Source organism: Ochotona princeps, chromosome 5 (genome assembly GCF_030435755.1).
Source record: "Ochotona princeps isolate mOchPri1 chromosome 5, mOchPri1.hap1, whole genome shotgun sequence".
NCBI lineage: Eukaryota > Metazoa > Chordata > Mammalia > Lagomorpha > Ochotonidae > Ochotona > Ochotona princeps.
In genome coordinates this window covers 72,737,137-72,750,192 of record NC_080836.1, presented here as the reverse complement: position 1 = coordinate 72,750,192, position 13,056 = coordinate 72,737,137, and the positions used below count along the sequence as shown (strand labels likewise).

Genomic DNA, 13,056 nt, shown 5'->3' with positions numbered 1-13,056 from the left:
AATGGGATAATAATTGAATTGGATTTTGCAAATGATTAAATATGATATTTTGGCATCTGGATTTTAAATAGCTTTGTTTCATTTACTTACCCCCTTAGGGATCAAAAGAAAACTCTTTTTTTGTATACATTGTGTGTGAGTGTGTGTTTCCTTATTATCAATAGATTTCAGAAACTTGGATTATTTCATGCTTTGAAGAAAAGTGGCCATTTCAATTAGTTTAATTACAACTTGAATATTTAATCTTACCTCCCAGGTAACAAATTACTATCTTGCTCCCCCTAGTGGAATTGCAGGTCTGCTTTAAAGTTGGACTTTTGTTCTATTATTGATACATATTTGATTTAGTGTCTTAATTTTGAGAAATCAAGGTATTTTCCAAGTTTGTTTTCAAAGGGTGAGAGCAGAAATGAAACATACTGCATTGCACAGACTGTAAGGGATATGGCTTGGGAAAATGATTTTGTGCTGATAAACTTTTGGTTCCTAGTGTCAGCAGGATTCACAGTAAAACTTAAAAAGTTATCTGCATTTCTAGCTTAGAAGGGTCAGATGTCATCAGCTTAGCAAAAGTCTCTTCTAGAAAGCAGCTGTCAACTCTTCTGTGAAAGATGATAGGGGTGGTAGTTGGTGATGTTGAACGACAAGCACAAGTTCCAGCCTGATAGGAATTCTTTGTGCCAATGGTAAATTAGGTCTAGGCTGTGTCCTTCTGCCTTTTGAATCTACTCAAGGCACAGCACCTGATGTCGTGTCCAGTTGACAGCGTGCTACTAAGACCGTGGTCACTGAAGCTGTAATAATTTCATCTCTCTCTTAAGGATTTAGATTTATTTAGAAAAACCCATGTTTGATTTCATCATATCTGGATATCCTTTTTTGGCCACTGTTTCCTTTTTCACAGTGTTGACCCTTATATAATGTTTTTTCAACTTGGAACTATATTGAATGCAAAACATCCTTTGCTTACATTGGGTTTACTAATGTTGACATTTCAAAAACAAATATTGTCACATCTTATCTACAGGGAATAAATTCCAAGACCCTACTGAATGCCTAAAATTGGAGATGGTACTGAATCATATCTATGTATTTTTCCCTTTGTATGTAAGGGTATTTCTAAAACTTGAAAGGAAATCTGTGAAGTAAAAAAATGTGCATGGATTTCAAAACACTTTTGCACAACAAATCAACTAATGTTTTAATTCCATTTCCATGAATTTTTTGGAAATAGGTTCATGTCGGTGATAGAGTTTAATTTATAAAGTAGGAACAGTAAGAGATAAATGACAATACTACACATAAAATATAGTACTGTAATAAAATAGCCAGTGTTACTCTCATTGCTTTGGGGCCCATATTAATTAAAATCAGGAGTATGCAAACACAAGCACTGTGATACCTCAACAGTTAATCTGATAGCCAAGTTGGCTGCTAAGCTGCTTGGGGTGGTAGCATTCTCGTGTGGATGTGCTGAACAAAGAGGTGATTCACAATCAGGGCAGATGGAGGCGGATGGCACAAGATTTTATCATGCTACTCTCAAATGATGAACAATTTAAAATTTATGAAATGTTTGGCTTTTGGAAATTTCCACTGCATGTTTTCAGACCGCATCTGACCACAGATAACTAAAACCACAGAAAGTACACCTGGGATTAAGGGGCAAGGGAACCCTTGTAGCTGAATATGCTGAAGTGTAGGACTGTTGTGCAGGGAAGACTTTGCTTTTAAGGATTTTGAAGGTTAAAGCAAAAGCTGTGAAAGTCACAATGGCTAGCAAATTAATGGTCAACAGAGTGTAACTCTAGGATATTTAAAAGCAGAAATAATGTAATTAGAATATCCCCCTTTCTTAAAATCATAGTAGAAACAATATTTAGGTATAGCTTTTCCCAATTATTCATTCTGAATATTTACATGGGAAAGAATTAAACAGGATTGGATTAAGAGCCTGTGTTTGGACTCGGCATAATAACCTAATGACTAAAGCCTCACCTTGCACGTGCCAGGATCTTATGTGGCTGCTAGTTCATCTCCTAGCTGCTCCATTTCCCATCCAGCTCCCTGCTTGTGGCCTGGGAAAGCAGCAGAGGACGGCCCAAAGGATTGGGACCTTGCAGCCATGTCAGAGACCCAGAAGAAGCTCCTGGCTTCAGATTGGCTCAGCTCCGGTTGTTGCAGCCACTTGGGGTGTGAACCAGTGGACTTAAGATCTTTCTGTCTTTCCAATAAAAATTAATAAATATTTCCAATATTAATTAATATTTCAAAAAAGTTCCCATGTTTTTCTTGGGAGTGTGGAAAAAAATGAGAAATACCCATAGTATTAAGGAGTACTAGTTGCTCAAGAGTCACAGTCATTGAGCTGAAGAATAATATCCATGCAAACACACAGCTTTTGACGAACCAAAGCCTGCGGAGTTTGCGGAGTTCTGGTTTGGAACCCCAGGATGCTTGGGTTCAAAGTTGTGAAGACAATGATGTCGTGGTAGCTACATGACACAGTTGGGGCTAGATATGCCTCTAGGGAGTCTTTGGGCTGGGAGAACAGACACTTCTCCAGGGAGTGAAAGGATTTGTATGTTAGTGTACATCACTGTACTTGCATGCCTGAGTGCAAGTGAGCAGGGCAGGTGCACAGTGGTATATATACACTAACACCCAGCCACGACATTGGAAGGGGTCAGCCAAAAGGGTGTTTGGCCATGAACAGATGGAGAATTTTAGGAAACAAGATTCAATGTTTGAATATACATCTGACTTTGTGTCCTGTGTGAAATGTGCTCCTTGTCGCAGGGCAAATAAATGTAACCTGGAAACTTGGTTAGTAAGTAGTCAGCAAGACCATGGAGGAAGCTCCTTATCTTAAGGGAGAGCAGCCAGGTCTTCTTTCTTGTTTGTTACTCAATTGTTGGCAGTTTGAGAAACTATCCACATTCCTTGGCAAGAAATAGAATGGGGAAAACATTTGGGAGGTGGGGGTAGATGAGGGCTGCATTTATCCATTTGCTGGGAGCTTTCATGGAAGCAGAGAAACCTTTGGACACATTCCTGGTATCTGCAATTTTGCATTTTCTGTGTAGTATTTGTTCAAGAATTCCTACTGTTTCCCACTGAGGGTACTTAGATTGTTTTTCCCCAAACTAAAAATAAACACCATCCAAACCTGTAAGAGATTCTTTGCTTGTCCACACTCTGTATCCCCTACCCCCTCTCCCTGGAGTGTCCTTTCTACCCTCGTTTCTTTTTTTAAGATTTATTTTATCTATTTGAAAAAGGCAGTATTAGTTATAGGGAGGGAAAGGTGAGGGGAGGAGGGTGCTTCCATTCTCAGACTCCCCAAATGTCTGCTGCCTCTAGGGCTGGGCCAGACTGAAGCCGGGATCTACTAGTTTCCTCTGGGTCTTCCACGTAGGCACAGGGGCCCAAAGACTTGGGTCATCTTCTGTTACTTTCCCAGGCACATTAGCAGGGAGCTGGGCTGGAAGTGGGACAGCTGGAACTTGAACTCGTGCCCATATGGGATGCTGACATAGCAGTGGCTTTACCCACAATGCCACATTCTGTAAGGTACCTTCATGCAGTTTTTCTGGGCTCACTCTTCTCCTGCTTCCTTTGCTAGCAGACCTAGTTAATCTTTCAACTATGTTATCAGTCACACTTAATAGATTCTTTATATATTGGGGTCTTGTTTAATGGATTTAATAAAAATTCAATAGTAAACTCATGTTGCTCCCTACCTCATCGTGGTTCCACAAGTTTAAATAGGTAATGGATGTAATTAGGCATAAAGCAGTGCCTTTTTTTTTAAAGATTTATTTTACTTTTATTGGAAATGCAGATATACAGAGAGGAAGAGAGACAGAGGAAGATCTTCTGTCTGATGGTTTACTCCCCAAGCGGCCACAACAGCTGGAGCAGAGCCAGTCCAAAGCCAGGAACCAGGAGCTTCTTCTGGGTCTCCTATGTGGGTGCAGGGTCCCAAAGCTTGGGCTGTCCTCGACTGCTTTCCCAGGCCACAGGCAGGGACCTGGATGGGAAGCGGGGCCACCAGGATTAGAACTGGCACCCATATGGGATCCCAGTGTGTTTAAGTCGAGGACTTTAGCCGCTAGGCTACCGCATCGGGTCCCAAAGCAGTGTTTTTTTTCACTAAAGCAATGGCAAGCGATTAAGAATGATTTCAGGTTTTCCAAATGTTGATGAAGAAGCGTTCAGATGGCCAGGAATATGGCTATCAACATGGAATTATCTGAGGCTATGAAGGGACTTTGGCTAATGAGAAGTGGAGAAATGATAAGGATTTGTTACTCTGCCTAGGCTGCCGTCACAAATACCACCAACAGAATCACACTTTCTTACAGTTTTGGAGGTTAGAAATCATCAGAGACCATCAGCGTTGGTTTTTCATGCAACATCTCTGCCTAGTTTGTGATTGACTGCCTTCTTGTTCCCACCTAGTTTTTCTGTGCTGATTGGGGAAGGGCCCTGATGAGCTCACCGAACCTTAATTACATCCTTTTAAGTTCTGTCTCCAAATACTGCAGCATTGGGGTTAGGGCTTCCACATGTGAATTTTAGGGAGCAGAGTCCAGTGAATAACAGGGATTGTAAACACAAGAGCATGCAATTGGTCGTTTGCTTTCCACGGGGAATCTTGGGGCTTTTCAAAGATAGTTTCAATTAGGAGTGAGTTAATGTCACTTCATTATAGATCATGTCCTAAGGTTAGAGTAATCATCTGTTAGAGTAACCATATGTTAGGAATTTCGTATTATATTAGAGTTACTTTTATTTTAAGATTTACTTATTTTTATTGGAAAGTCAGATTTACAGTGAGAAGGAGACACAGAGAAAAAAATCCTCCATCTGCTGGTTCACTCCCCAAGTGCCACAAAGGTCAGAGCTGAGCTGACCCTAAGCCAGGATCCAGGAGCCTCTTCTGAGTCTCCCATGCAGGTGCAGGCTCCCAAGGCTTTGGCCCATCCTTCTCTGCTTTCCCAGGCCAGAAGCAGGAAGCTGGATGGGAAGTGGAGCAGCCGAATGTGAACTGGCAGCCATATGGGATACCAGCACTTGAAGGGGGAGGCTTAGCTGACCAACCCAATTGCACCAGGCTCTAGAGTTACTGCTGCATGTAAATATCTCCTTTACTACACTTCTGCAGAGGGTTCAGTTAACTTGTAGGGAGCAAATCCTCTTCCTGTGATTTGCATCTGAATGCAGTCAAATATTTACTGTTCTAATTCCCATTCCCTTATGTTTGCAGCCACCACTGGTGCAGGCGATCTTCAGTGGAGATCCAGAGGAGATACGGATGCTCATCCACAAAACGGAAGATGTCAACGCTCTGGTAAGAGATGCTGTAGCTTTGCTGCCCTCTCAGGGGCCAGCAGCGGCCCCTCACCTTGCTGTGTTGTTGACCTTTTTGCTGTTTGTCTACGGAGAGCTGGGCAGTGTCTCTACATATTATTTAAAAATTCTTGAACCGCAGGAAAACCAATTTTACTGAAATATAGTGACTAAAATATTGGAAATAAATTTTGTGTATGTTCGCCATGATACGTTTTAATTTTGTTTTAGTTTTTCATAGATTCAATATAGTTCATAGATACCTTCTGAGAGTATTATGACATTCCATTCCTCCCTGCCTTTATCCCTCATTTCTCTCTCTCTCCTACCCACCCATTCTCTTTCCCTCAGTTTTTGAATCTATTAACACATTTAAACAACCAGTTATAGCAGAAGATCTGAAAATGATCATAACATAAAAATAGAGTTGCTGTGGTTACTCCTGTGGTTTATTGTGTATATGAACAATCGTGGAAAGAAATATGAAATTTCAATGAGAAATAGGTGAAAATATGTCATTTTTAAAGGAGATGAACCAATGTCCTGCAGCAGGAATTAGCAACCTGTGGTCCATCAGCTTTTTGTGGGCCTCTGGCTAAACATTTTCCTCTTTTCAGATGGTTGAAAAATATCAGGAGAATATTTGTTACACATGTGAATGACATGGAATTCAAACCTGAGTGTCTATAAATAAAGTTGTGTTGCAGCATGGTCATTCATTGTATATTCACTGTACATTATCTGTGGCTTCTTTTGCACTGTTATGCAGCATTGACTAATTGTCAGAGAGCTTGTTTGTGTCCTGGAATGCTGTAAAAACTCATATGGCCTGTTAAGAATCTGGCCTATGAGAGAAGAGGTTTGCTGACCTTGCTGTGGGGGTCTGTGAGCCCCATGAGGGGTGAATGGTTGAACTAGTTATCCTGTCCTCCCTCTGAAGTTTTAAGTAAAAGCTATTCATGTGCACAGACAAAATTTTATGGGAAAAAGATGAAGAGTTCTCATCAAATCCTTCAAGGGTCTGTGGACCCCCAAAGGCTAATTCTGAAAGGTCTTGAAATCGCCAACCACATTACAAGGAAGAAAGGTACAAAGAGTCAATAATTCACCCTTTTAATAATTCCCTAGACTAGAGTGAAACAGGCAATTATGTGCAGTACATGGTACTAATTTTCTTCCTGTAATTCAGTTATTGAAACAGTCAAGTTCATCAGGGAGAGGACTTCTCTGTAAAGTCTCCAGTGTTCAGCAAACACAACAGAATGACTCAAATACTCCTCTTGTATAAAAGGAGCTTTGCCACAAGGACATGAATGATGTCTAAGGTTGTCTCTCTATCTAGTTGGCTGGCTGCTTTATTCAGAAGGCAACTCATTTAGTGTAATCATTGTCCCGTGGCACTGCTGGTTGGTGTGGCTCTTTTGAAAAGGCTTTTGGCAGTTTCTTCCCAGCTGGCACTAAAAACAACAGGACACTGTTTTGTGACATTTTGGCAAAGCGAGTCTAGGAGGTCGGGGACAGACTACTGGAGAAGGAAAGTTGGGCATTTGTCTAGCACCTATGGGGTTTGACCTGTCTGTCTGAGAGAAGGCCAGACAAGCAAGCTCACTGTCCTGTGCTGACATCACTGGAATTCCTTTGGCCCATTTTGTAACTGTGGCCCCACCTCAGGCAAGCCCACGGTAAGGTCACTATCTTTTCCTGGTGATCCCATGCGTACAGCTTTTATGCAAAGTCACAGATTGTACAGCTGTCTGAATGGGCTTTATTTCTCCCTAGGAAAGTGACAACTAGTTGGTGGGTGGTAGGGATTCGTCAAGGTTGGGAGCTTTTAGTTGAGTTGTCACCAGCTATATCACTGAGTTTCTTAGGCAGTATGAGGACTGCAACACTGAGACCTCTGAGTGGCTGGTGGGTGTGTGATGCAGGAAGCTGAGTTGTGCTGTGAACTGATGAGAGGGGTGGTCCTTTCCAACACAGCATTCTTGGCATCCACATGTGGCTTCTAATGTCGCTATGGGGGTTGTCTGTAGAGCAGCTGCAGAAAAAGAACGTGCAGAAAAGCATGGAAGGATGACTATTAGTCAACTAGAAGTGGTGCAGGTCAGTTCCACCCACATTCCATGGTTCAGGACTCATTCCAGTGGCCACACCTCACTGCCAAGAGGGTAGGAAATCAGTGTGGTTTGTGTGTCCCTGAGGAATTAGAGAGTATGGATTTTGATGGCCTTATAGAATTTCGGGGGATTCAAGTGTTAGTAATTATCTGTCTGCGAGTGCCTTCATTCTAAGATGACTGAGTTGAGACTGCAAGGGTGCAGAGGACACAGAAGTGAGGAGATTGTCCTTTCCCCAAAGAAGCTCACAGCATGGCAGGAAAGCCCAGAGATGCAGAACTAGGTCGTGGTGTGTGTTTGAAAGTGAAAATCAAGGGCACTCGCCCTGGAAGAGGATGGACTAATCACGGGGCCCTGATCAAGTGATCTGTTAACTGAGATCTGAGATGTACGTAGGCTTTTGCTTGTGTTTGTGGATGCTCAAATGTGTGGCAGCTGGGAGGGTGAGATAAAGGGAGAGAGGAATAAATGTATTAGTGGTTGGAAGAATGAATGAGCAAATGAAAGGAGGGCCTGGTGCCTTAGATCTTAGGGCTTTTCAGTATCCACACTTTTCTTGTTCCACTCACACCTCTTAGACATCCACATCACATACCCTTTACTTATCCCTCAGGTGTGTATAAAGATCGTTTGACCCCACAGTTTTAGCTGTCTGCCTAGAATCTTGTCCTCTTTTGCCAGGGCTTCTAGGGCATTGGTCATTTTGAGCGTTTTTCCAGGGACAGATTAGGTAATTTAAAGCAAGCGATGCTAACAAAGGACATTCAGAGATGAAGATGCGTGAGGACTGGAAACCTAAGACTAGATGTTGGTTTCCACAGGGAAGAAAGGCCGATAACCTTAAATATCAAGGAACAGAAATAAATAGTAGAGGAGCCACCTGTTACCTAAAAGACAGTATTTGTCACTTTAGTTTTTCATTTTTTTCTTATTTATTCTCTTAAGTTTTGTGTGTGTATATGTGTTCTAGGCTATGATTTTTTTTTTGCCTTTTGTTCTGCACCCCATTCATCATCCCATGTCTTAAAAAATATTTGTTTATTTGGAAGGCAGAGTTAAAAGAGAGATAAAGGGAGAAACAGAGATTTTGCCTCCACTGCTTACTGGCCAGGGCTGGCCCAGGCCACAGCCAGGAGCCAGGAGCTTCAGCTGCATTGCTCATATAGGGGAAGGGGCCCAAGTCATTGGGCTGTCTTCTAATGCTTTTCCCATATTATTAGCAGGGAGCTAATTTGGACGTGGAGCAGCTGAATACTCTATTTTATGCAACAGGAGAATTCTGTCAAGCTGCTAGTATTTATTATTTGCTTTAACAGGATTTGGCCAAGGTGTGTTGGAATGTTTTGGTTACTCTTGAAATCCAAGACAGGCAGGAAGGCTATGTTAGGTAACGCAGTGACTCTTGAGCTGAGCGCAGAGCCTGTGTCAGCAAAGAACCTAGAGTGAAACAAAGAGAGAACACCAACGAGCTGCAGGTTCTTCACTCTGGGCTGCAGGCAAGGGTGACCTGACTGTCTCACAATTCAAGCGAGGAAACAAACAAAAACAAACAAACAAAAAACTTGAGAGGGATGATGACGAGGCTTTTTAGAGAAATAAGACAAGTTTACAAAAGGAAGCTTGTAATGTGTGTGTATTTTGTGGTGTTGCATGATTTTAAAAGCCAAATTTATTATTTATATATATATATATATTTATTAATATTTTGCATTATGTGACAGTTTCATAGGCTCTGGGAATCCCCCCACTCCTCCCCCTCCCCCCCCTCCCCTCCCCCCTGGTGGATTCCTCCACCTTGATGCAGTATTACAGTTCAAATTCAATCAAGATTCTTTCCTTGCAAGAGCTGGCATGGATTGGCTCATGCCTTGCTGGGTGGGACACAAAGATTAGTCACTCCTCACCATGGTGTTGAGGATTTTCCTGCACACCCCCCCCCCAAAAAAATGTTCTGCACATTAAATGTTGACAAATGTCTTCTTAGAGTTACAAGCCAGTCTAGATTATCCCAAAATCTGCCAAGATCAACAAAATTATACTTCAACACAACAAATGGCTAGATACTAAAATGAAATAGATATGAGACAGCTGAATGGTACCCTATAGCCTTTTCAAGGTATATAGCAGATGTCAATGAGCTAATCATAGGTTGTGGTTAGGACTTGTTTTTTGTTATTTTGTTCTTTTTTTTTTTTTTAATATACTGGTTACTCAAAACTATGTCAATTCCATAATATTGCAAATTGCTGTTGATGTTATATTGGGACTCTTAATTGACTGTGATGATATTATACTAGCTCTGACTTCGGACCAGAAATGGTCTCCCCAAGAAACTGTTCAACCCATCTGGACAATAAGTAGCTGGACTCCATGCTTAATATATGTTTGCAAGGAAAGAATCTTGATTGAATTTGAACTGTAATGCTGCATCAAGGTGGAGGAATCCACCAGGGGGGAGGGGAGGGGGAGGGGGGTTCCCAGAGCCTATGAAACTGTCACATAATGCTAAATATTAATTAAAAATAAAAAAAAAGAGAATGTCAAGATTCTTTCCTTGCGAACATATACCAAGCAAATAGAACAAGACCTCGAAAGATGGAACAACATCCCATGCTCCTGGATAGGCAAAATTAATATCATCAAAATGTCTATACTACCAAAAGCAATATATACATTCAATGCAATCCCAATCAAATTACCCACAGCATTCTTCATCGAACTGGAAAAAATGATACACAGATTCATCTGGAAACACAAAAAACCACGAATAGCCAGAACCACTCTGAAGAACAGGAACTTAACAGGGGAAATCACAGTACCGGATCTATGGACATACTATAGGGCAGTGGTCATCAAAACAGCCTGGTACTGGCACAAAGATAGAGAGGAATATCAGTGGAACAGAATAGAAACAACAGATGGAAACCCACACAGATACAGTCAATTAATCTTTGACAAAAAGACAGACAACAACCCAAGCAAATGGAAAGGTGATAAGTAGCCAAATTTATTTTAAAAATCTACCCAGGAGGACTCAGTATGGCTATATAACCAAAGGATTTATGAGTGACGGGTTTTATGTTTTCAAACTCTTTTCTGCTTGATTTTTGAAAAATATTATTTGAAAGTCAAAGTTAAAGAGAGAGGGGGAAAGAGAGAGAAAGATCTTCCATCTGCTGGTTCATTCCCCAAGTGGGCACAACAGTCAGAGTTGTTGTGAAACCAGTATCCAGGAGCTTCTTCCAGTCTCCCATGCGAGTGGCAGGAACCCAAGCACTTGGACCATCTTCCATGGTTTTTCCTAGGCCATTAGCAGGGAGCCTAATTGGAAGTGGAGCAGCCAGGACTTGAACTGGAACCCTATGGGATACCAGTGGCCCAAGTGATATCTCTATCCACTATGCCAACCCCTCTGCTTGATTCTGCTATGTGTTTGTCCTCTGAAATACCTGAACTACAAATGACTTAAAGTTTCTAGATTTTTTTGTGTGTTTGTGTGTATGTATCTTCCCTCTAGTATAACCTATTTGATTTCTTTCTTTTTTAAACAAAGACTTTGACATGAGGATAAAGACATGAGAATGTTTGTCTACATAGAAAGTTGGGAACTTTTAAATCAGATGCTGGAAATAAGGAAGTTTGCACCCAGGGCAGCGAGCTCAGGCCCATAAATGACAGAAGTGCCCTGCTGGAGTGTGAGGAATCACTCCATTCTTGTCAAGTGCTGTCAGGAATGCAAAGCATGGTTGGCCCAGGCTTTTAAGTTTCTAAGAGAAAGGGCCCGGCGGCGTGGCCTAGCAGATAAAGTCCTCGCCTTGAACGCACCGGGATCCCAGATGGGCGCCGGTTCTAATCCCGGCAGCTCCACTTCCCATCCAGCTCCCTGCTTGTGGCCTGGGAAAGCAGTTGAGGACGGCCCAATGCATTGGGACCCTGTACTCGCGTGGGAGACCCGGAAGAGGTTCCTGGTTCCCAGCATCGGATTGGCGCGCACCGCCCGTTGCGGCTCACTTGGGGAGTGAAACATCGGATGGAAGATCTTCCTCTCTGTCTCTCCTCCTCTCTGTATATCTGGTTTTCCAATAATAATAAAATCTTTTAAAAAAAAAGTTTCTAAGAGAAAAATACAGGAAAGCTCTAAATTGTTAAATACTGGTTCTAAAAACTGATCCAACAAAGTGCAGGCCAAGGAAAACACGATTGTGGGCCAAGTCCAGCCTTCAGGCCACCGTTTTACTAACTGTGGATGACAGTAGCAAATCTTGGTCAATTGAGGTTTCTCTGGCCACCTGTGTCTGGAAGGAAAGCCCCATGGCTCAGAAGCGGAGGGACCTGTATTATCCCAGGTGTAGAAGTGCCCTGTGTTCTTAAAGTATTGACAGCATTTGGGGCTCATGTGTCAGAGCTGGGCGGGCGGGGGGGGCGGGGAGGGAGGCAGGTGATCCTATTACAGTTCTGGGAATGGTGCTTTTTGTCACTTTTTTCTCCTCCACCCAGCCCGCTTGACCTCCTGCCAGAGATGTGGGCTTGTGGTTTGGATGCCACTGCCTGTGTTCTCTAGAGAATAATACGCAAACTCAGGACAGTGCCTTCAAACTGCAGAGATGTGGCTTCACAGTTGTTGACATGTGTGAAGGCAGGGCTGGCTAGCATCCTTCCTGACTGTCTGGTGGAGAAAGCCCCAGAGCTCCAGGGCCAGTCTCTCCAGCACTTGCCGTGCAGGCAGGAAAGCACTGCAGAGCTGGAGAAATCTGAACAGTGGTCCATGATTTGTGCCTCCACATAGGAGGAGTGGCATTTTGGAGTTACAGAAATGTTCAAAGCATAATGGCATTAGTAGTGTTTCACAATTGCTACACAATTTTATAGCACATAGAAAAATCTAATGAAAAAGGTATACCTTAAAAGATAAATTTCTTTTGGTAAAAAAACTGAAATCCACTTATATGCTCATAATAACCACTTTCAAGAGCTTTTTGAAGGTTGTACACAGTGCATGGGTTTCAAAGTTTTTTTTTTTTTTTACAACAAAATCAACTTTTGTTTTTTTTCCCATAAAACCATTTTGCTTATTTATATAAAAGACAGAGTGGCAGGGTGGGGGTGAGGAAAACAGAGCGCACGTCCTTCCATTGGTTCATTCCCCAAATGGTCACAACAGCCAGTTCTGGGCCAAGATGAAGCCAGGACTTAAAAGTCCAGTAGGGCCTCACACATGGGTAGCTGAGGACCAAGTTTGTGGGCCGTATTTCTGCTGCCTTCCCAGATGCATCGGCAGAAATCTGAATCACAAGTGGAATAGCTGGGACTTGAAGCATCATTCCAGGATAGGCTATGGCATCTGAAGCATGGCTGAATGGTATAATGCGGGCCCCAAGCAGCTTGTCTTTTAATCCACGGCTGTTTGACATACCACTGTATTTTATGACTGGCTTGGGAATATGAACAGAAGTGATATGCCCCTTTTCACATTAGATATTAAAGTTTGGGGGAAGGATGTAAATGTGAAAAAACAAATTTCTTAGATGGAAAGGCAATAGTAATTAAGAGAACAATTGTTTAAAATTTATTAAGTTGGTGCATT

At 42.2% G+C, this 13,056-nt stretch overlaps 1 protein-coding gene across 9 annotated transcripts in view; it reads left to right on the top strand.

The window, feature by feature from the left end:
• The window catches only part of ANKRD44 (ankyrin repeat domain 44), a 304,874-nt gene that overhangs the window by 105,312 nt on the left and 186,506 nt on the right, over window positions 1-13,056 (top strand). For all 9 annotated transcript variants that reach the window (XM_058664770.1, XM_058664775.1, XM_058664771.1 and 6 more), the window contains exon 2: window positions 5,273-5,356. In XM_058664770.1, the coding sequence (XP_058520753.1) occupies window positions 5,273-5,356 (84 nt within the window). The remainder of the gene's footprint in view (window positions 1-5,272; window positions 5,357-13,056) is intronic.